The following is a 24,997-nucleotide window of genomic DNA, read 5'->3' as shown; positions in this document are numbered from 1 at the left end:
AATTTGAATTATGTTCCCCAAAAATGCATGTCAACTTGGCTAGGCCGTGACTTCCAGTATTGTGTGATTGCTCACCATTTTGTCACCTGATGTGATTTTCCTCCATGTTGTAAATCCTAACTCTATGAAGCTAATGAGGCAGGATTAGAGACAGTTAGATTAATGAGGCAGGACTCAAACTATAAGATGAGGTTGTATCTTGAGTCAATCGCTTTTGAGATATAAAAGAGAGAAGTGAGCAGAGAGACATGGGGACCTCATACCACTAAGAAAGTATTGCCAGGAGCAGAGCGTGTCCTTTGGACCTGGGGTCCCTGAATTGAGAAGCTCCTAGACCAGGGGAAGATTGATAACAAGGACCTTCCTCCAGAGCCGACAGAAGCAGAAAGCCTTCCTCTGGAGCTGGCGCCCTGAATTCAGACTTCTAACCTCCTAAACTGTGAGAGAATAAACTTCTGTTTGTTAAAGCCATCGGCTTGTGATATTTCTGTTATAGCAGCACTAGGTGACTAAGACAGGCACTAAACATAGAGTAGTGCACAGACCTTAGCTCTCTCTCTGAAACACAGATGTGTGACCTGGAACCACATCCCCTGTGCCTCAGTGCTACTGACTTTTCTTTCTCTAATTTTTAAGCGAGGAGTTGAATAAGACAGTATTGTACACGTGGGTGTTACAAATGGTTAACACGCTCAGCTGCTAACCAAAAGGCTGGCAGTCTGAGTCCTCCCAGAGGCACCTCAGAAGAAAGATCTGGCACTCTACTTCTGAAAAATCAGCCACTGAAAACCCTACGGAGCACAGCTCTTCTCTGACACACATGGGGTTCCAATGAGTCAGAACTGACTCACAGGCAATTGATACATTACCACACAGTTACTTTTAAGATGTCCTCTTAGACTGAGCTCCTTGAGAGCAGGAACCAAAGCTTCACAATTTTTCATCCCCTAGTATAACACACACCACAAGGCAGGTGACCAATGTAAGTGTGGTTAATGACTAAGGCATTAATATAGTATGTGGAGATTTTTATCTTTCAAGAATTTCCATTTTGTATATCCATGATATGACCAATCTGCTTCATCCTACTTAAACTCACAGTATAAGCAAATAGTGGAACGTGTAGAGGAAAAGCAAGTAATATTGTGCCTAATCTGGCTACAGTCATTTTCCTGGTTCTGTCAGTGGCAGCCAAAGCTCTGCTTTAATTCCTTGTGAATGTGTAATGCTGGTTTGCCTTGTAAACAAACTTGTAACTTGAATCCTATCTGTAAGGAATGTAGGGTAACCCAAATGTAAGGTTACAATTGGTCCAAGAAGTATTTCATTCAAGGATGACTGTACTTCCCCTAAGATGACGAAAGAAATAGTTGTTTCAAATCCAGGGAATTGTAACTGGGAAACCATGGAATCCAAAGCAGGGAAAACTAAAACTACATTTTTACTTATCTCCTGCCAGGAGAAAGACAATTTCTAGGACATCACTGGAATATCAATAACGTTGACAGCTAATTTCACAATGCATCTTTTTCCCTAAGAGCAGGGTTTAGTTAAAAAAAAAAAAAAAAAAAGCTACCTAATTTCTTCAAAACTACCACTAAAGCAATTTCTAAACCTTCCTTTACAATGCGTTCCCATCTCTCTCCAGTCAGTCGTAACATCTCACTTCACATTTTGGCTGCTATAATTTTAAGACCGTTCTTTTCATTCAGTCTCTTAGAAGCAGACAACACTTACGAAATCCCTTTTCAAATAGCTGCATTGTAACTAACTGGGTCCCCTTCTAATCTTCTCTCCCTTGCCCTAGTTAAACTTTGTTTCTTCAGCATTCCTCCTACAACCTATTTCCTGGATATTTTATTCTTTTTCCCTTTCCGTACAGAAGGGTCTATTCAAATATTTCCAGGCACACTCCATTTATATATTCTTTTAACTAAGAATATAACACACATGCACTTCCTGGGAGAGCTTAATTTAACCAAAAGCTTATTCCATTTAATGAATTTTGGCTCAAGATTTTCAACGAGTGTTAAAGTTTTAAAGTTCAAAAACACAATAAAATCAGCAGTGTAAGGGGGAAAAAGTAACTTATTTTGCTTTTGAGTTCTAGCTGTGTTCTGTATACTCAACATAAAAAAAAAAAAGCAGAGGTAGTATTTTTACTTTTAACATCATTTTAATAGTTGCCCTGTTTTGTTTTTGCTCGTACAGTTAAAGAAAAAAAATTCCTTATTCGTTTAATCCTCCAAAAGCATGGAGCATGTCATACAGCAAGAGGATAATAAAGAGGTGGCATCAGTGCCTTTTTGGTTTACATCTTTCCAAGAGGGGCTCATTGAACACAGAGCTGAATAGATCCTTTGAGACAGAAGCCTGGACTCTTGTCCTAATTCTGCCACTTATGAGCTAAGTGACCCTCCCTGGGCAAGACATTTCAGTACCTACCTTCAATTTTCTCATTCATAAAATGAGGGTAAGTGTTTGTGCTCCCTTCCTCACTGAGTGGAAACCCTGGTGGCGTAGTGATTAAGAGTATGGCAGTTAACCAAAAGGCTGGCAGTTCAAATCTACCAAGTGCGCCTTGGAAACTCTATGGGGCAGTTCTACCTGTCCTATAGGGTTGCTATGAGTCTACATCCCCTCAGCGCCAATGGGTTTGGTTTCCTCACTGAGTAATTGTAAGGACCAAGCAAAATAACACAATGGGAAGGCAAACAATAAGATACCACACAAACATACACTATAATTATTACTTGCTGATGGTGCATCTTAACAGGATCATTGAGAAAAAAAAAATACTTCAGTGAGGTTATTATAAGGTAAGTTGAGAATTAATTGAAGTGTAAAACAAAATTAAACCAAGATAATAGCTTTTGTTGGACCCTTCAGTTGACAATCCATCTTGCTAACCTTAAGAGAAGCACATGGTTAGTTAGTAAAGACTCTGGTCCCAAAGAGACAGTCTCATAACAACAAGGGCATCTATAATCAGAAGTGCCCTCCTTCCCTTTCTTTCAGCCCTCCCCTCTCCTAGCAGCATCAAGGTCCCCATCTGACAGCATCTGGCTCACACTGCTGTTGGTCTAGCACCACATCGCTCTCTGTGAGTGTCACACATTTCTGGGCTCTCCATTAGACTGTGAGCTTCCTGAGGGCATACACCACATCTAATTCATCTTTAATTTCCCTTCTCCTATCCTTTAGCTCACAGGTGGCATACTGATTAAGAGCTTGGCTACTAACCAGAAGGTCAGCGGTTTGAATCCACCAGTTGCTCCTTGGAAATCCTATGGGGCAGTTCTACTCTTTCCTACAGGGTCACTCTGAGTTGCAATCAACTCGGTGTTAATGAGTTTTTTTTTTTTTAATCCTCTAGCTCAAGACCTGGTGGTGCAATGGTTAAATGCTCAGCTGCTAACCAAAAGGTTGGCAGTTTGAACCCACCCCGCTGTCCCTAGAAGAAAGACCTGGCAATCTGCTTCTGTAAAGATTACAGCCAAGAAAACCCTACGGGACAGTTCTACTCTGTCACACCTGGGGTCACTATGAGTCCAAATCGACTCGATGGCATCCAACTAACTGCAACAACATCCTCTAGCTCAACAGCACAACACTACTCATCAAATGTTTGTTAATTAAATAAATTCTGCTCTCTCACAATTTTCGACATCTTTTTTTTTTTTTTTTCTATTCAGCCATTGGTGGACAAAACTCAGAAGTAAAGAAAGAGGATGACTATTTTAACTGCTGTATAAAAGTCTTTGTGAGGTTCCCATTCATGTCTGGTAGAGAAAAAAGAGGGGAAGAATTGTGTGTTTATAGCTGTGTTTATAATGATACAACAAAGATTTTCAGTTAACAGCTGTCTAAGAAAAAAAAAGGTAGGGCTTGAGCTGCAAGGTTTATAATAATTCCTTCCCCAATCCATTTATGGTTTTAAAATAGCCAGATCTGTATTATGTTAGCAGTCCTTTTAAGGGTTCTTACCCAAGAATGCAATTTTAAATGTGGGCCAAACTCAGCCATCTAGAATGTTCATTAATAAAAACCATAAATCTACTGTCGAAGAGTGTTGAGTTGGAGTATCAGGTTCTCTTTAAAATACACGAGTCTTACCCAAAAGAAACTTAAAACTTACTCATCGGTGGACTGCCAAAGTAAACATAATCATAAAGAAATAAATAACAATCTGTAATTTTCCCCCCAAATATTCAGGTGTTACTCAGACAAAAATGCATATGAAAAGAGCAAGAGAAAGTGTTAAACCACTCTTGAATAACCGGGGCAGGGAAATGTACCAGCAGGACTAACAAGTATAGAGCACGCCTTTAATCTCCAGAGGCTCAAAATCTACTTCAGGATCCAGGACATGTGCCTGGGTAACGCGGATGGGGATGCAGCCTGACCAGACAGTGAGCTGCCGAGATCAGGTAACAGTGTAAATGCCAGCCACATCCCACTCAGGTCTACAGCCACTGGGTATTACAGATTTGCCTTACAGCACTTAACCACTGAGCTAGAAATGAATAACTTTTAACATAGTAATGACTATACAGAGTAGTTTACGGTCACTGTGTATAACTAAAGAGGTAACAAGAACAGTTGTTTATACCTTCTAATATGAACCCCCCATTAGACACTGGGCTCCTTGACAGCAGGATCTGTATGGTCCAGTTGCCTGTGCCTATCATGAGGGTCCTAGGCAGGGGGAGAGGAGACCATGAACCCCACCAAACCTGATACATACCAGTTCATTCAGTCATCACTAGAACTCTGTGAGGCAGGTGTTATTTTCATTTTGCAAATGGCAAGCCTGAACTTCACACACAACTTACCGAAAGGCCCAGCAGCCAGTACACAGCAGAGATGGAATCTGAATTCTGGTTTCCCGGACTTGAATAATTGCAACAGAAACCACATGACTGACAAAGCCTAAAATATCTACTATCTGACTCTTAGTAGAAAAAAAATTGCCAACCCTAAACTGAGGCCTCAAACTTGGGAGGATGGATGAAGGTAATGGTGATAGAAATAGGAAACTGCAGAGAAGAAAGGTTTTGAGGGAAAAGATGAGGAGCTTAATTTTAAGTGGGTGGCAGAACTGACAGAGATGGAGGAAGAGGAAGGCATGACGTATCAACACTGGAGAAAGGTCAAGACCAGGGTGCAGGCTTAAAGTGATGGCTGAGGCCATGAGAGGATGAGAGAGTAAAGGGAAAGATGGCAGTGGTTTAAAACTTGTTATGGAGGTGACACCCAAAACTCAAAGGCAAACTTACAAGGAAGTCCCAATACATACAATGAACGGAGAGAGAGCTGTGTTGGCTGAATCCCAGGTGGACCATACAGAGCTGCGATGTGATTACTTACTTTTGTCTGTGGCCTTTTTAGCCATGGTCTTCTGACTCCCACCCAGGTGACTGGGTGGAGCTGTGCAAATAAGATTATAGTGGCCCACAAAGGGGACTGGCCAGTTTTGCCTTAAAAGAGAGCCAATTCCCAGGATAGGAACCATTCCCAAAGCCAACTCTTCAGACAGGGATTGGATTGGACAATGGGTTGGAGAGGGATGCTGGTGAGGAGTGAGGTTCTTGGATCAGGTGGACACTCGAGACTATGTTGGTATCTCCTGCCTGGAGGGGAGATGAGAGGGTAAGAGAGGGTTAGAACCTGGTGAAATGGATATGAAAAGAGAGAGTGGAGAGAGGCAGTGGACTGTATCATTAAAAAGTATCATCAGGGGGAGAGTAATTGGGAGTATGTAGCAAGGTGAATATAAGTTTTTATGTGAGAGGCTGACTTAATTTGTAAACTTTCACTTAGAGCACAATAAAAATTACATATTTAAAAAAAAAAAAAAAAAAAACAGAGCCAATTCCAGAGCAGAGAGGAGGATCCTACCTCAACTAAGGAAGAAAAGCCAGGTGCAGACAGTGCATTCTTTGGACCTGAGATTTCTGTGTGTTGAGAAGCTCCTGGAAGCAGGGAACCAGGGAAGAGCTGTAACCTTGAAGACGGTGAGAAGCAGTGGCAGAAGAGACACAACAGCAGAGACCCAGCAGCAGGAGATGGCATGGTGGGCTTACTGAGAAAGCTGAGTGCCTTTGGGCAGAGGCTGAGGGCCAGGAAGAGGCATCCCTTCGAGCACAGCTGGGGAGAGGCTGTCCTGATGAAAGAACTGTATCCTGAGTGTTCCTGAGCTTGAATTGTAACTATTAATTCCCTTATAATAAACCCCATAATCGTGAGTATAGTTCTGTGTGGTCACTGCAATGAATTATCAAACTCGGTAGACAGTGCTGTGGGAGGGACGGTTGGTGTCAGAATTAGTAAAGATGGCTGAGGGAGGAAGCTTATCTGACCTCTGTCTCACAGGCATCAACAGCCTTGGGCTGTTGATCTTGGTTCTCCTTTTCCTTTGTGGGATTGGAGGAGGTCAGACGCTGCCCCCAAGCCATTTTTACAAGAGCGCAACCTGTTGGGCACCCCTCTGCCATCTGCAGCAGGTCCTGAAGAGCCCATGGATTCCCTTGGATTCTACAGAGCTCAATGTGAAAACCAATGGTGTGTCTAAAGCAGTAAAGTCAATAGGTCCAGATCTGAGAACGTGGTTGTACATCCACATGTCCATTGAGGGACTGAAAAAATAGCAAAAGAAATTGAAAAGGAACAACCAAAGAGGTAGGAGGAGGAGGCTCGTGTTGTAGTTGTGTTACCGGAATAAGGTTCTTGCCTCTCACTGGTCAAGAATGAGCAGGTCAGGCGCATAGTTTTCCGCACAAGCAAAGCTTTATTGAAGAGGCTTGCAAGCAGAGATGAGGAGGGCCTAGAGCAACGCTTAACCTCATCTCACAGAACAAAAGACAGGCCTGAGTTTTTAAAAGTTCATGGGTGGGAAAAGATTCATGTTTATTCATAGACACAGGTGGGGATATGTTAACTAAGGTGCACACAGCAGCTTTCCAAGATGGCTCCTGCCCTGGAGGCCTCTGGGATTCGTAGCAGGATTTACTATGGGGAGTCGCACCTGCGCAGTCTCCCACTCCCTAGGTTCGATTCCCCGGCTGGGGCCGTAGCCCCTCACTGCCCCTGGTGGAAGGTCACATAGCGGTCACAAGTGGATGTTCTGCGCATGTCCCTGAGGCTGGTCTTCTCCAACTGCTTTTGAAAGGCAACTTTAAAGAAGTTTGCTGGCTATTTTTAGATACCCTGCCCCATTGTTCTGGGGAATGGCTTTGTTTCTGCACCCTGGCCCATTTCTTGTTATTTTGTTTGCATATTTGGGGGCCCCTCTGTTCCTTGTCTTACTAAGTCTCTAGGTTCCACACTCAACCCCTTATTACCTCCCTGATAGTATAGTCTATTTCTCTTTTACGTATTTCTCCTCTAACCACAGCAGTTTCTTCACTATTTCTCAAATAGGCACCCTCCCATCTCAGGGCCTTTGCTCCATGTCTTAGTTGCTGTAGCCAGCACCTGCAAGACAAAACTGAGTTACGAGAGGAGAGAAACAAGGTTCAGGTTTGCAGAGAAGTGAAGGGAAAGCTTGATAAACAGTCAATAAACATGATTATTAGAAAGTCACTAGAGATCATCAGTAAAGAAGTAGAGACAAATTAGGTTCAAGATGCTAAAGTCTAAGTGGGAAGAAATGAGAGAAATGGAAGCAGGGGAGAAAAACTTGGTGTAAGAAGGTTGGCAGTAGAAGGAATGGAAAAGATAGGATGGAACAGTTGACAGAGTTGTTTGCTTTAAAAGGCAAAGGGGTAAGGAGGAAAGATCAGTATGGCAGATTGTTTGCGAAAATAGCTGCAACAATTCCCCTGCCTGAATCCAGGTACTAGGTAGTTCTCTCCTACAATGACTGGGGCTTAGCCGTGTGACTTGCTTTGGCCAATGGGACATTAACAAACATGACACAAGAGACTTTGACATTGTTTGTTGAAGGCTGTTCTCTCTTGATGTGTTTGAAACTCTGCAACCAGCATGTGAACGAGCCCTAACCAACCTGCTGGAGGATGCAAGAGCACATGGAGAAGAATGAAATGTCAAGCTGACAAACGCCAAATTCTAGACACAGGCACAGAGCCATCCCAGATCATCTAGTTACCAGCTAATCTGCCAGCGTCACTGATGAATGGGAGGGAATCATGACCTACATGAGACAGTGACTGTTTTAGCCACAAGTTGAGAGTGATTTGGTCTGTAGCAAAAGCTACATCAGTAAAAAGCAATACAGAAATCAATGCCATATGTATTGTTACGATCGATCATAAATTTTCACAAATATTTCAAAAGGCTATATAAAGACACAAAACTTTTATTTTTCCTCTTATAGCTTCCAAATTTTCTATGAATAGTAACCAGGTAGTGATTTTTTTTAACTATTATTTTTATTACTATTATTGATAACTAACATTTGAGTGCTTAATTCTGACTCAGAGTCCCTGGGTGGTGAAAAGGGTTAATGTGCTCAGCTGCTAACTGAAAGGTTGGAGGTTCGAGTCCACACAGAGCCTCCTCAGAAGAAAGGCCTGGCAATCTACTTTCAAAAAATCAGCCCATGAGAAATCCTGGAGAGGCTTTACTCTGACACACATGGAGTCTCCATGAGTCAGAATTAACTCAATGGCAACTGGTTTTACAGTAGGAAAGGAAATAGGTGAGCAGAAAATCACCATTCAAGCTCTCAAGTTTGTTTGTAATTGCTGCTGTTGATTTGCTTAGCTTCACACTTCTGCTTAGTACTACAAGATACACCGAAGGGAGCAGGCCCAGTGTTTCAGATGGTCAGGTAAGTGGGCAAATTACAGTATAAAAGTGTGTGTCTGTACCTACTCAGTCACACCTATGAGCTGGCATAGATGTCTATCCCAGGTGAAGGGACCTTCACAGACTTTTTATTCCTTAGAGGTAGAACAATACAATCTAAACTAATGTGATCTGGGCAACAAACTGACCTACACTGCTAAAAATTAAGATGTATTTAGCCACTTTACTAACTCTAAATATTTGGAAGGTAATGTTTTGAGTAAAACAGAGTGGACAATTTTTCACTGCAAGAATTGAGAGACAGCATTGAAACTAACATTGGGAAAATAATTTTAGCCTAAAATACTTTCATAAGAATGCCTGTCATATGTTGTGGTTGTCACGATGAGACACCTCTGTTGGATTTTTTTCTCTTACCATTTAAATGAAGTTGTTTTTCTATGAGTTCCTCTCTAGTTTCGTACCTGCCACATGTTCTTTGTACTCTAATAGTCTGTTCTGTGGATTTCAGAATGTGTACAATATAGGCATAAACATGTACTCCTCCCTTACCACCCATGTATTGGTGGTGAAATAATTTGGAAAAGGATAGTGATGATGGCTGTACAACACGATAAATGTAATTAATGCACTGAATTATAAATGTAAAACTTGCTGAGTTGGCAAAAGTTTCATGTATATACATATGTGTGTGGAAGCCCTGGTGGCGTAGTGGTTAGGTGCTACAGCTGCTAACCAAAGAGTCGGCAGTTCGAATCCGCCAGGTGCTCCTTAGAAACTCCACGGGGTAGTTCTCCTCTGTCCTATAGGGTTGCTATGAGTCAGAATCAACTCGATGGCACTGGGTTTTGGTTTTTGGTGTGTGTGTGTGTATCCACAATTTAAAAAAAAAAAAACATTTAATTAGAGAATAAATCCAGGTTCTCAAATGTCTAATAAACTGGAGAACCTAAAAAAGAGCAAAATACAGGAGGAAGAGATTATCAAAGAAAAAAAAAATTTAAATCATAGTAAAAAAAGAAATAATAATAGAACTTGCCCTTCTGAAGTGATGGCCGTTCAAAATGAAAGCATGAGAAGCCAAGTGAAATAAATACCTAGGCACATTGTGGTAAAATTTCAAAATGCCAAAGAAAAAACAGTTCCCAAAATATTAGAATTAAAAAAAATAAAACCAGACTCAAAGACAGAATGACACTCGCAATCACAACAGCAATGTTGGAAGCTAGAAGACAACAAAATATAAAAGACGACAACTTGAAGGAAAATATTTTCCATCCTTGAATACTATACCCAGCCAAACTATTAATTAAAGGTGAAGGTAGAATAAAGACATTTTCAGTCTGGCAAGACATCAAAAAATTAAGTTTTCTCTGGAGGGTTCCATGCATTCTTGCTGCCAAGGCTTTACTTACATTGTAACCCCAGGTCTAGGGGGCACTTCCCTCTTCTCCACTCCCCACTTTCTACTTCATAAGCTAAACTCCATCTGCCTATCCTATAAAGTCCAGTTTGAAGCCACCACCTCCTGCAAGAAGGTTTTTCTGTCCCTGCCAGCAGGGTGTAATCTTTCCCCTTGCATGGCCACAGCCATCTCTACTCAATCCCAAGTACTTTTATTAAAATGATTTAAAGTCAAGAACTTTCTCCTCCAACCAAGCAATGAACATTTTCTGCAGGCAAAATACCTGCCTGTTTATCTTTGTGGATCTGGCTTTGCAGTCAGGCCTACCTTCCAACTGTGCCTAATATAGTTTCGTTAATATAGTACACATTCAATGACAAGGGAACAATAGGCTTAATATGTAATGTTACCTATTCTACTGAGAATACACACTAAATCTATTTTTTATCTCTGCTCCAATCCCTACCACATCCAGGTCTCCCAACTCAAAGTCTTGGCCTATAGGAGAGAAGGAATCTGTTTTGAAGAATGAGTGGAGGGGTAGAGAGATATTCTTTCAATCAAAAGAAAATGATCATATGATCCAGCAATTCCACTCCTAGGTATACACTTAAGAGAAATGAAAATATACATCCCCCGCAAAAAAAACTTGTACACGAATGTTCATAGCAGCATTATTTACAACATGCAAAAAGTGGAAACAACCCAAATGTCCATTAAGTGATGAACGAGTAAATAAAATGTGGTATGCCCATGCAATGGAAGGATATTTGGCAATAAAAAAGGAATGAAGTACTGATACGTGCTGCCATAAGGATGAACCTTGAAAAGATGATGTAAGTGAAAGTAGCCAGTTCTAAAAGTCCACCTACTGTATGAGTCTACTTATATGAAATATCCAGAAGTGTCAAATCTACAGGGACAGAAAGCTAATTAGCAGTTGGCTAGGGATGAAGAGGTTGGGGAGAAATGGGGAGTGACTGATAATGGGGACAGGGCTTCTTTTGCACAGGGTAATGAAAATGTTTTAAAATTGCTTGTAGTTGATGGTTGCACAACTCTGAATATACTAAAATCTACTGAATTACACATTTTAAATGGGTAAATAGTATAGTATGTGAATTATATCTGAATAAAACTTTTTTTTAACTTTTAATGTGAGAATAAATTAAATTCACCTATTACTTTCTTTAAGGCAATATCAAAAAGCATCAACTTAAACTAGGCAGGATCTGCAAGGTATGCCAAAACTGAACAGGGCTGAAACACTCATCTGGAATCAGAAAGCACGAGTTAGAAAACAAGGTCACGTCAATGGATATTTATTTTCTTCAAAATTAAGATTTAATTCTGGTCACTGTACAGGTCACTAGTTTAAGAGACACCACAACAAAGTAGTGGAGAACGTTGGATTTTATTCTTGGAAGCAAAGAGTGCCTCATTATGTAACCCTCTGCAGGCCACACTTTTTAAAGGCAATTTCTCTAGTTTCACTACTTGCCAATCTATTTCACATATTGTAAAGACAATTAACGGATAATGTAGTTCATATTTATATAGTACCAGGATCTCGAAGCACTGCTGAAGTTTAACCCAGTTTTACTACAACAGATCTGCAGGGGCACTGAGTAAAAGCACTCACTTTTTGTATGAAGAGTGCTATGATGGTGACAAAACAAATGGAGAAAATTTTGGATTCTTCCACAATGCATGTGCAAAGTGGTTTACTGCCTAAAATAAAAGATGAATTCATGTATTTTTAAACTTTAAGGCTTCATTTTGAAACAGGTCCCAAAAGAGCATGATGATATACTGACAGATGGGGATAAATAAAATAAACCCTGGTAGAGTAGTTAAGAGGTACAGCTGCCAGCCAAAAGGTTGGCAGTTCAAATCCACCAGGTGCTCCTTGGAAACTCTATGGGGCAGTTCTACTCTGCCTGATAGCATCACTATAAGTCGGAATCAACTCAATGTCAACGGGTTTGGGTTTTTTTTGTTTTGTTTTAATGAAGAACTAGCCATCTATAATCCCTCTCTTGTATTTCTTCCTCAAGAATATCAGAATTAATAACCCAAATCTACCACACCATGATTTAAATATAAACTTAAATCTTAGTCCTTTTCTATCTCCTTTCAGAACATATTCAAATTCTAATTTGCCCAAATGTGACTTATTTGAACACATCAAAGGTTTAAGATCTTGACCCAACTGTAAAGAAGGAAGATGGATGTCATTAAACTATTTTCATTAGATGTAAAAAAAATAGCCCTTCAATTGTCTTGCATTTGTTTTAAATTCACATTTCCTTTCATCTCCTACACCGTTTATAACTATAAACTTTTTAGGCTGTATGACAAGTGATATGAACATGGTTTGATGTAGGATCAACATTCTGAGCCACACTAGGTTGAAAAGACATTTAAAAGAACCCTGGTGGCACAGTGGTTAAGTGCTATGGTTGCTAACCAAAAGGTCAGCAGTTCGAATCTGCCAGGCACTCCTTGGAAACTCTATGGGGCAGTTCTACTCTGTCCTATAGGGTCGCTATGAGTCAGAATTGACTCGACAGCAGTGGGTTTTTGGTTTTTGTAGCTGTGTCCCTTACCCATGAGCGATAACAGGCAGAGTCACAGATAAAAATGTTCTAATTGGGTAACTGAAGGCTTTGAAAAACAAACCTACGGTGTATTGGGTTATGATATGAATCCAAGAATCTGTTCAATTTTTATATGTAAAAATTACATGAATAAATTTGCTACAAATAGAAAAATCTTATTTCTGTACTACAAACTGTTTTATTTTCCTTAACTCTGCGCCCTGAGCAAAATACACAAAGTAGAATTCAGATTCTAAATTGCAACACATATTAACTACACTGCTAATCTGTGGCAACTAATTCTACGGGGCATATGTTCATTATTTATTTTTTTCATTATTTAATTTCATCCATCATCTAATTTTGACTTAGTAATGAGATCCTGTGTGGTACAAATGGCTAAGCGCTCAACTGCAAACCTAAATGTTGATGGTTTGAACCCACCCAGAGGTGTCTTGGAGGAAAGGCCTGGCAATCTGCCTCTGAAAGGTCACAGTCTCGAAAACCCTATGGAGCAGTTCTACTCTGCACACATGGGGTTGCCATGAGTAGGAATCAACTTGATGGCAACGGGTTTGGCTTAATGTTTTAAAAATGCACTGGGTTACTGGGTTGGGTAACTTCCATAGAGCAGATCGGCTTATGGCAAAGGGGCCACACTTTGCTTTATCAGCTTCCACTGTCACAAAACCCTTCCTGTGGCTGCTGTTTATGAGTTGTCTCACAGTTAAGACAGTGTCAGACCTGGAGACGATTTCTCTGCCAACTAAGGTGAGAACATTGTTTTGATGTACAGAAATACTGCTTTTTAAAAGTCAAGGTCTCCTGGCAGCTCCTTTGTGAAGTACTATGGCAGCTGTGCTAGAGGTCATGAATATTACATAAGAACCGTCCTTGCATTCAAACCAGCATCTCCAAGCCACATTCCCATAGCAACACACATAGATTTCACTCCTCTCAGACATGGAGCAGCCAGCAGAAATGTTCTAATGCTACCTTTATTTTGTAGCAGGCGAATGCAGTACTTACTCTTTTCAAAGCAGTAATTTCTTTCCAATGCAAACCAACAACCTTGTTAAAATATGTTCTCTCAGAAGTTACCGCATATCACACAAATCAAGGGACCTTAAACTTGAACATTAGATGCTTTAGAAATAGCTGCTATTCGGAATGACTGCATAGAAAAAAGTATTCAAATCATGACAATTAGGTAAACAAAACACACCCTGAACTAAATTTTCTAGCTATATATTTCACAGCTGATTTTCGGAATCGACTCGACAGCACTGGGTTTTCCATATATATAAGGAGCTCCAGTGGCATAACGGTTAAGCACTCAGTTATTACGCAAAAGGTCAGTGGTTTGAACCCACCCAGCAGCTCTGAGGAGGAAAGACCTGGATTTCTGCTTCTGTAAAGATCACAGTCCAGGAAACCCTATGGGGCAGTTCTACTCTGTCATGTAGGGTCATAACGAGTCGGAATCGATTCAACGGCCCACAACAACATCCAAATATACACACTTCATTATGATGGGATGGAAGAGTTCCAAGGGGAGGAATTGTTTTTTGATTAATAAAATCCTTCATTGCTTTATTTTTTAAAAGCATAATGCAATCCATTTTTTTTTTAATGCAAGAAAATACTATTAAAAAACACCTATGGAATAAAATTTGGGGGATAAATTGTTCAAGTGTCAGAAAATACACAGTAGCTTGAAAAAAGTTTTTGCTTTTTCTAAAATGGAGATATGGTTTACTGGAAAAATGAAACAAAATCATTTTATTATAAGATAGAGTTTTTCCTCTTCATATATTCAGGTATCCTTTGTAAATTCAGGATTTATTTGTGTGTGCAAATAAATCACCCATTCATGGAAACAGGTTGCTTGGATAAAACATAAAATTGAAGACGACTCATATAACTCACTTCCTTTTTCTTGCAAGGAGAAAAAAGTCCCATTTCTTATACCTCTTTTAAACCTGACCATGGAATGCTCTCGTAGACCCAACACAAGCTTGAGGACAAACTTCCACAGGTGGCCCATCGTGGGCAGGGCACAGCACAGTTTGCAAAGAAAGATCATGGCAGGAAGAGATGCTTTTAATTTTACCTTTGCTTTTTCCAACTGTGCCTGGGCCTGTCGCTCTGCTTCTCTCCGCACTGCCTCCCGGTCTTCCTCCAAAGATACATCGGAATCGGATGGACGGCTGGTGTAGGAGTCTGCCGAACCCTGGAGAGGACAATTTATATTTTAGAATAGATTCAATTTATGGTGTTTTCATTGGAAACGTCTCCTTGACACGGCAGTTAGCTTCCTAGCTTGTGCTATGAATTCCTGAAAGGACAAAATAATCCATTTTGTAGCAAACCATCTACAAAATCACACCCTAGTCTGCAGTTCATTCAATAATAGGGCAATTCTAGCTACCAAGTTACCATTCCCTTCCAAGCTTCAGATTCCAATTACTATCCTTTCTGGAAGCCAGACAAGTTATTTTTACATTAAACCAACTCCATGGTGCAGTGCAGGGCTGAAGGGCACAGATGGGTTTCAAGGATAGCTTCCGGAAAAACAATCTACACACTAACGCAGGTATTCAGAGCTGGAAAGAAGATAAGTCTAACAATAATAATTAAAAAAAAAAAAAGTCTAATGAGTTATAAATTGAAGCTCTCCAAACTGCCACTACCATGATATGACTCCCACTTTCATCTTAAATACCACTTGGTACCTTTCTATTCTCCAGGTACCTTCTAAGACAAAACTGTAAGGTACTAGCAGCTAGCTTCACTCAGTCTTTAAGCAAGACATTTTGAAATACTTTAAATAGATACTGAATAAGAGATGTTATAGAAAACGCCCGCCTGGGATATTTCATATGGCAATCCATCATAACGCAGGAAAAGGAGCCCAAAACATTATAGAATCTCCCGGGCTCCCTCTCTCTCTCTCAACCACAATCATATTAACTAAATCGAACCAGCCTCTGCCTTCTTCACTCACTGCAACAACAGCAGAAGCAATGGCAAAATCACAACTCCCTCACATGAAAACCCTGGAGCTTACACAGATGTCAGAATTCTTCAGCCTTCCTCCCTTGGCTCTTTTCAGAAGCCTGATCCAGGTGGCCTTCATTAGCCAGACAGCGCCTTTATCGTCCGCAGCTGCAGCCCCAGGCACAGATCCTCAGAAGGCATGTGCACGCCGCCGAGCCCTGGAGAACCCCGGCTCCTTTCCTAGCCATGCTCTGTGCAAGTCCCTCTCCCCTGTCCCTTTCTGCCCCCCGGGCTTTCACTCCCTGCCCGGAGGACCCTAATTCAAGTGGACTCTTATTTTCCCATGGGGGGGGGTAAAAAAAAAAAAAACTCAAATGCTTTCTATTGCTTTAAAAATAAAGAACACTTCAAGTGCATGCAAAGAAAGGCAGCAACTCATTCTAAACTTCATGCATTTTACTGCCCTAAATGTTACCTTCCCTGCTCTTGCGTTGTCAAAGGAAATTAGTTGTAAAAGAACCTTTAAAAAAAACCAGTGCAAAACGTATGCAGTGACATTTGCAAGTGCAAAGTTCAAGCCTTATCTTCAGAGATCTGGAGGGGGAGGAGGAGGACGCACTCATTGCACTGGGCATGCTCAATGTGTAGCCTTTTTACGCAGATGCTCACATCACACTGTTAGTCTATGTCAAATTGCCATTTTACATCTGAAGTGTAAACAGCTGGAAAGGTCTTTCGATTCTATAGTAACGGACACAAATGGTATATGTTTATCATGGTTTTGTTTTAGATGAAATGTTCTCTCAAAGAAAAAGCACGTAATCTTTTCACTGAATGATCACTTTCCAATACCCTGCTACAGAAAGTATATTTTAGTCAAGAGACAATTCACAGATAATGGATATTCTATACAATGCTGGACGGCAAAAATCAAATCATATTCATCAACCATCACATAACACCTCTCTTCATTGTTTGTGACTTCTCAAACAAGATGCAAAAGATAGATGTGTCCAGTTAGTAATTGGGACATACCAAGTAATCACAGCTCTCTAAAGCAGTGATTTTAACCGAGCTCAAAATTACTTTGAACTGCTCCTCCAACTGAGAAACTACCATCTGAAACAACCCATTGCCATCCAGTTGATGCTGAAAGTCACTGGAATAAATAAGTGTGGGCTGTTATAGCACAATATAACATTGTGCTATAATATAACTTTTGTGCTATGAGATGATATAACAATAAAACCGCGAAGACATTTCAAATCTTGGCTGATTTATTAGCTTGAGTTAAGATTTATAGAATAATTTCAACCTCTTCTTTCATATAAGGTAACTGAGGCTTGAAAGGGAAAGATACTAAAGTTACTAATTTCCCGTACTAATGAAAATATTTTTTAAAGTACACACCTCCAGATTTCTTGAAGTAAACATAAACTTCCAACTATCACTGTGCTCCAAACCACATTTATTTGAACGTGGTGAGGATTATTTTGTAAATAATCTTACGCAAATGAAAGAAAGGTCTTCTTAAGAAAATCTCCCTCTCTTTCCTTCCTCCATTTCTTTTCTCCCTCCCTCCTTCCTTCTTTTTTTGTCCTCCCTTCCTCTGGGCTAAGACCAATCTTCATGACATAAGCCCTAGACAATACCACGGAATGTTGTTGTTAGGTGCTGTCGAGTTGGTTCCGATTCATAGCGACCCTATACACAACAGAACAAACACTGTCTGGTCCTGAGCCAACCTTACAATCATTGTTAGGCTTGAGCTCATTGTTGCAGCCACTGTGTCAAATCACCTCGTTGAGGGTCTTCCTCTTTTCTGCTGACCCTGTACTCTGCCAAGCATGATGTCCTTCTCTAGAGACTGAATACGGGCTTCAAAATGAAAGCTATAGATCGAATGCACCTTAATTGTGGTATCATAACATAAATTGATTTGACACATTGAACACTAATGACCAAAGACCAGATTAGTGCTGGCAAAGAATACCGAATATACCACGGACTGCCAAAAGAACGAACAAATTCGTCTTGGAAGAAGTACAGCCAGGATGCTCATTAGAAGCAATGATGGCAAGACTTCGTCTCACACAATTTGGACATGTTATCAGGAGGGACCAGTCCATGGAGTAGGACATCACGCTGGGTAAAGTAGATGTTCACCAAAAAAGAGGAAGATTCTTAATGAGATGGATTGACACGGTGGCTGCAACAATGGGTTTAAGCAAAATAACGATTATGAGGATGGCGCAGGACTGGACAGTGTTTCGTTCTGTTGTACACAGGGTCGTTTTGAGTCAGAATCAACTCAACACGCCCAACAACAACGATATAAATTAATAAAAAAAAAAACCCATTGCTGTCAAGTCAATTCCGACTCATAGCAACTCTATAGAACAGAGCAGAACTGCCCCACATAGAGTCAAAGGTTCAAGTCACACCTTAATACAAAATTTCTGTCATTAAGAATCTCATAATGACAGGAAGAATATAGCACACACCTAATTTTGTGTGACTGCATTCCCTTTTAAACAAAAGGACATTTTAAAAAAATCTATGCTAATAATCTATGCACTGGGTTTTTCTGGGTATGCTAATAATCAAATATATCTTTTACCTTGGATAGTCATTTTAAGACCCATTTCTAGGTTTACATAATTAAATAGTTTAAAAAAAATCTCCACATTGACTATTGGCAATGATGTTTCTAATTATTTGCAACAACTTATTAACTTTTGACTATTTTACAATATGAAATATGACTATGAGTTGATTTTCAGTGTGGTTTATAGAAGGAGCCAAATTACTTTCATTCCTTGTATCTATACTAGTGTATACTTTCCATGTAGTTTTTATAGAAGTTATATGCACCTATTATAGAATCGACTCGATGGCAATGGGTTTATTATAAAAAAATAAAACCCACTGCCATCGAGTCGATTCTGACTCATAGCAACCCTATAGGACAGAGTAGAGTTGCCCCACAGGGTTTCCAAGGAGCAGCTGATGGATTTGAACAGCCATAGCTCTTAACCTCTATACCACCAAGGTTCCTATAAAAAGACAAAGACACATAACTATCACTTTAAATTCTCACAACCAAAGATAAACCCAAAACCATTACCCTCAAGTCGATTCCAACTCATAGCGACCCTAGAATAAAAAAATAGCCACTGCTAAATAAAAAGCATCATGCTTCAGCCTCCAGAGTTCCAGCGTTTTTGAAAGTCACCCTCCCAACACGAGCATTACAATTAATCTCCTTCCTTCTGGGAATGTGGATGTATGCAGCTGGAAGTGATATATCTAATTAAGCTGTTGCCTTTGGTGCCATATGGACTTTCTGGGTCATCTTGCCTCAAGTAGTCTTCAGTCAGGAACAGCTGGCAGTCATCTCCATAACTCCAGAATAGGTTCATTACAAGATGTACCCTGGATCTCTCTGGTTCCTGTAATGCGATCAGTTGGTCTTTTGTAGTGTTTGTCCTCGCAGGTACATCCCATTTTCAGCTAACCGTATTTCCCTTTCTACATCTTAATATTGTCATTCCTGACTGTACAGTTGTGAAATGCAACTCGCAACTAATGCCTACCACTAGTTCATCTCAGGATTTTCTAATTTTATCCTCAGATCTCTCACTCTGAATTTGTGATCTCCACTTATTTAAAAAAAAAAAAAAACCTAAAAGCAACCCACTACCGTTGAGTCCATTCCAACTCATAGCAACCCTGTAGGAAGGTTAATTTTAACAAGATTTACTTTTACTTGCTCTTTAATTTGTCTTTCCCACTTTTGTGTTGAATATTTGTATAATAAAGCATCACCCTTTTCTTCTAACAAATGTTTTTATCTGCCTAATATATTTATAAAGTTTGTTTTTCTGATGTTGTACTCTATTGCTGCCAGAGTCATATATATATTTCCAGGATCAGTTTTTTTTTTTTTTTTTAAGTATTATTATATTTTTCTCCTTTAAAGCAAAAAGGATAAGAGTTGTAAGCCTACTCAAGAATAGCATCTTGGATTGCAAATTGTGTCATCCACTTCTGAAGGAAATCTTCATTTGAAGTCTAAATACTTTTGGGCAAAATCAATTTCTCACAGTGTCCCAAGAATACCCTGATTATAGACAAAGCTATGACCTGTCCAACATTCTCAAGACTTCAAACCACTTCCTCACAGACAGGACTATGCCAACCTAAAGGCAAATTTGACTTCAACTGTTTCCCCTGACTTACCATGGGACAAACGTCCCATTGCCATGCTTATCAGGCCCAAACTCCTGGAGTAAAGCAAAATGGGACAGACTTCTGAGGCTAAGAACCAAGGGGAAAGTGTTTTGTCTTTCATGGTCTGCTGGCCAGGGAAGTGTGGAGGAGATAATTCTTTCACTTCTCATATTGTGGTCTCTTTTTTCACAGATTAGAAGAATAACTTTTGTTCTGAGAAGAGATCTGGATCTCTGAATTGCTACCTCACTGCTTTATTGGTTAAAAGTCCTGGTGGCACAGTGGTTAAAGCACACGGCTGCTAACTGAAAGGCCGGCGGTTCAAACTCACCAGCCGCTCTTTGAGAGAAAGATGTGGCAGTCTATTTCCACAAAGATTACAGTCTTAGAAGCCCTGTGGGGCAGTCCTACTCTTTGCTTACAGGGTGGACAAGTTGGAATCAACTTGATGGCAATGGGTTTTGGCTTTATTAGTTTAATTATAATTTAACTACTGTTCATTGATAATGAGAGTTATTGACTCTAAACATTAAAAAATGACATAGGTTGGTGAGATGAAACACATTTTCATTAATATTGTATACTTCAGTTTGCAAATGTCATGTCATTACTATTCAAATTCATATAATAATGGAAATATCAAATGCAATTGGCCTACCGTTGAGTTTAATGTCAAAATATTAACAAAGGTGATGGTAACGAATATGTGCAGTAAACAGTGATACTTTTATGTGTGAGACTTTTATGAGTACATCAAAGTTAAAATGTTAGCTTCAATTTTATCAGTAGCATAAGAAAATTTATAAATGTTTGTAGCAATTGTGGGTACTATAAAAACTAATGAGATTAAATTAAAAAATTATTTATTGCATACTTATGATTTGGGAACTGTACTAAAGGCTGGGAACACAAGTGTGAAGACTAGATATTCCTTGCATCACAGAGCTTGATATTCTAGTGGAAGAGACTGATTTAAAAAATATTATCAGAAAAATTATTGCTATTAAATAAGTAAAATAGGCTGAGATAAGAGACTAATGGTGAGGAGCAATGCGGCTCTATTTAGGGTGATGAGATGACACTGAGGTAGTAATTAAGCTGAAATACAAAGAATTAAAAAAAAAAAAAAGTTAGCCCTGGGATGTGTTGGGAAAAGAGAAATATAGGCAGAGGGAATAGCATATGCTAAAGGCCCTGAGGGCAAGAAATGCTTAGCATGTTTGAGGAATTAGAATGGGGTCAGTGACATACAGAGAACAAGCTAGAATTTGGTGGAAAGGGAACTTGGAGAGAATGGCAGTGGTGAGGTAACACTGAGGTGTTACAGGCTATTACAGAGGCTCCTACTTTAAATTTTATTCTAAGTGTGAGGGGCAGTTACTTAAGTATCTAAGCAGAGAAGCGTTGTAATCTAACTTAGATTTCAAGAAGATCACGTTGCTGCTTTGCGGAGAATGGATTAGAAGTACACAAGAGTACACACAGGGGCACCAATTAGGAAGTTGTTTCAGCTTCTAGGTGAGGGATGATGGTGGCAAGGATCAAGGTATTAATGGTCCAGATGAACAGAATTGCCAGGACTAGAGATGGGACAACAGAACCAATTCTTCCTTATAAGTTATTAAAAATTAAATCTAATATAGAAGAAAAACCAAGTTAATTCATCAATAGTGAAAAAGGAAAACACTGCCCTTTTGCTACCATAGAGGAAGATTTATTTAAGGTCTCTCTCTCTCTTTCTTTTTTCCCACACAGAAACATATTTCAAGCACACTTGGAGCCTGGGACTCCTTCATTTGTATGGCGTGACCTCTCAGAAAATCTTCTTACACGCGTTCAATTATCTTAGTTAGGAGTGGCATTCAAGTTGTTGTCAGGAAACTCCGTGTTATTGGAAAAATCATGTCTTGGATTTAAAGAGTTCTCTGATTTCCTTCCTTCTATATCCAGCACTTTTAAAGTCTAAAGACAGTCTATTTTTTAGATTGTTCTATATTATTATGTTAATAAAGCAATTAACTTGTTATTAAGATTAGACTAATTAATTAATTTTTAATGAATGCTTACACTGTGCCAGGCACTGTGCTACTAACTGATTCACAAGCATTACCTAATTTAACTCTCAAAACAACCGAAGGAGGTAAATACTCTTATTATCTCTATTTTTATTGATGAGAAAACTGAGGTATAGAAAAGTTACTTGGCCAAGGTTACAAAGCTAATCATCAATGGAGTTAGGAGTCAACTTTTGGCAATCTGAATTCAACTCCCATGCATGCATCAGTTCATAAAAGTAAAGAATAAATCTTCGCATGGAACAGACATTGCTATTAATTGAAAATGTAACTTTTCCTGTCCACCAGCCACAGGTACAGCCATTTCTATTGGTCATGAAATGTCATCATGGTAAGTTCTAAGTTCTCAGCTCTATCTTTGCTAAACTTGGCTTTTTAGACCCATAAAGAAACAGTCTCTCTCTCTTTCTTGCTCACATATCACATACCTACCTTCACAGATTTTCCGATTTTACCTTTCTAAAAGGCACAATGAAAGTACAATGGGGGTACAATGAAACAGATAATTTCCACTCATCAATGTAATGCTGTTTTGTGGAAAGAAAGGTTCTAAGAGTTGGCTGCTACCCTGAAATTTTCGTCACTTCAGAGTATCTCAAAATTATAAAGCATTCTCTTTCATTACTTATCTACAATGGAAAGTAGATAAGTAGAATAGGAAAACAAAGGAAGTCAGGAAGCCAGCTATTTAAATTTTTCTCTCTTCTCTAAAAATGAATATAACATTGGCAAGCTGGCCTTCAGTAGCCTCCTTGGCAGCTAGTTAATCCTGCCTGAAGCTGGCTAGAATCCAAGTGTCTTCTAGATAACCTTACATTTCAACAGGAACAGTTGCTAGTTTTCAGCACTGAAGCTGAAATTATGAAAAAGTACAACAGTAGGTCTAAAGCTCAAAGAAGTGGCAGCTAACTTATTTTTAAGAGTAATATTAAAACACTGTTATCACCAAATTATTCCTTAAAGTGAGGGTAGGACGGCTGTTTATATCTTGTAGAAGAGCCTCTGTCCAATATTTGCGAACTCTGACATTGTCAAAAAGAACCATTTGGAATAAGTTAAAATTAGATGGCAAATTTTAATATTATTGTGAGTTCTGGATTTCAGGCACGGACTAAATACTTCCTTTCATAATTATAAAACCATTGTGTGTGTGTGTGCGCACATGTGTGTGGAGAGGTGTTTCTCAGCTTTTAATATACAGTTACTGATGGTAATGGGTGGTAACAATTTTTCATGCAAATATAATTCCTAATGAAAAACTTTAACTTTTTAACCATAAGAATGAAAATGGGTAGGACAAGAAGCAGAAAAAACAGATTAGTGGTCTGGGGGAGCTGTATTTTTTCAAAATATTGCTGAAAAAAAGTGAATTAAATGCAGAAAGGAGTGAATAAATCCTAAATTAGGGAACTCCCTAAGGCGATTCATTGTGCGTATAGATACTACCAGAAATTCTATGTGAACAGCACTACCTTTTCTTTCGCTACTGAATCATGCCGATCAGCGTACATGCATGTTATTGTTTTTCTCTAAGAAAACCTTTCATTGATTTCATTTTCTCTGCCAGCTCCCTCCCCCTGTCTTTGCTCTCCTGTGCAGAAAAATTGCCTAGAAAAACTTGCCTATACTCACTATTATACCTCCCCTCTAATTCTCTCTTAAACCCACTCATCCCGCACCACTCTACCGAAACTGATCATCAAGTTCACCAATGATCTCTGTGTGGCTAAACCCCATGACCAATTCTCAACTTACTTAACCTTTCAGAAGCATTTAGCGCAGCTGACCACTCCCCATCCTTTATGCACATTCTCAACTTAGCTTCTAGGTCACCTTTCTTGGCCTTTCTCTTATCTCTCTGACTGTTCCTTCTAAGTCTCCTTTGCTAGCATATCCTCTTCCACACAAGTTCTGTACTATCCCCTTAACAGCTACTCCCCACCACCAACACACACAACCTCATTCTCTCTGCTCCAACCTCACTGGCCTCCTGGCTGCTCCTCAAAGGAACCAGGACCACTCCTCACTTAGGGTCTTTGCAGTGGCTCTGCCTGGAATGTTTTTTCCCTAGATTTCCATACAACTAACTCTATCATCTCCTCCAACTCTTTGCTCATATGTAACCTTCTCAATGAGGCCTTCCCTGGCCACACTGTTTAAAACTGTAATCCCAGTGTTCTGTAGAATTTCTAATTTTGCTTCTCCTTTTCTGTGTTTTCAAAAATAGTGTTTTTACCTTCTAACATACAATATAATTTACTTACTATGTTTATTGTTTAGTGTCTGTCTCCCTCATAACATTCATGAGGGCATAGACTTTTCTCTGTTTCATTCACTCACATATCCCAAGTGTCTAGAACAGTGCTTGGCACAGAACACATGCTCAATGAACATCTGATGAATGAACAGAGCTGACAGACAGCCTGTTCTCCCCCACATCCTGCATCTTAAAGCTGCTCTATGGAGTCCTCTTTAGTATATAAATATTCTCATGTCTCTTCCATATTAAAAGTATCAGTAGAAATGTGACCTACCCAAAGTGGTCAATAAACATTTGCCATAATGAGTATAAGAATAAAACAAAGATTTCAGCCTGAAAATGTACCTGGTATTTTATCACAAACCTCAATAAATACAAGTTCACTGTTGTTGTTATTGTTGGGGGCCACGGAGTTGATTCCAACTCATAGCAACCCCAGGTGACAGAGTGGAACTGCCCCATAGGGTCTTCTAGGCTGTAATCTTTACGGGGAGGGAGCCCTGGTGGCAGAGTCATTAAGAGCTCGGCTGTTAACTGAAAGGTCCACAGTTTGAATCTAGCAGTCAGTCCTTGGAAACAGACTATGAGTTGGAATTGACTCAATGGCAATATATTTTTTCTTTTTTTGGGTAGGGGGGGATTTAATCTTTAT

General features: G+C 39.6%; 1 protein-coding gene across 2 annotated transcripts in view; it reads right to left on the bottom strand.

Annotated features, from left to right (window-relative positions):
- Window positions 1–24,997, bottom strand: part of CACNB2 (calcium voltage-gated channel auxiliary subunit beta 2) — a 411,362-nt gene that overhangs the window by 115,163 nt on the left and 271,202 nt on the right. Inside the window, exons 1-2 of one of the 2 annotated variants that reach the window (XM_064284900.1) lie at window positions 15,848–15,916; window positions 14,891–15,010 (exon numbers count right to left, since the gene is read on the bottom strand). In XM_064284900.1, coding sequence (XP_064140970.1) covers window positions 14,891–15,010; window positions 15,848–15,916 — 189 coding nt within the window. Of the gene's footprint in view, window positions 1–14,890; window positions 15,011–15,847; window positions 15,917–24,997 lie in introns of those variants that run through there. The other variant, XM_064284899.1, reaches the window with a different exon arrangement.

Source organism: Loxodonta africana, chromosome 4 (genome assembly GCF_030014295.1).
Source record: "Loxodonta africana isolate mLoxAfr1 chromosome 4, mLoxAfr1.hap2, whole genome shotgun sequence".
NCBI lineage: Eukaryota > Metazoa > Chordata > Mammalia > Proboscidea > Elephantidae > Loxodonta > Loxodonta africana.
This window is presented reverse-complemented; position numbering and strand designations above follow the sequence as displayed.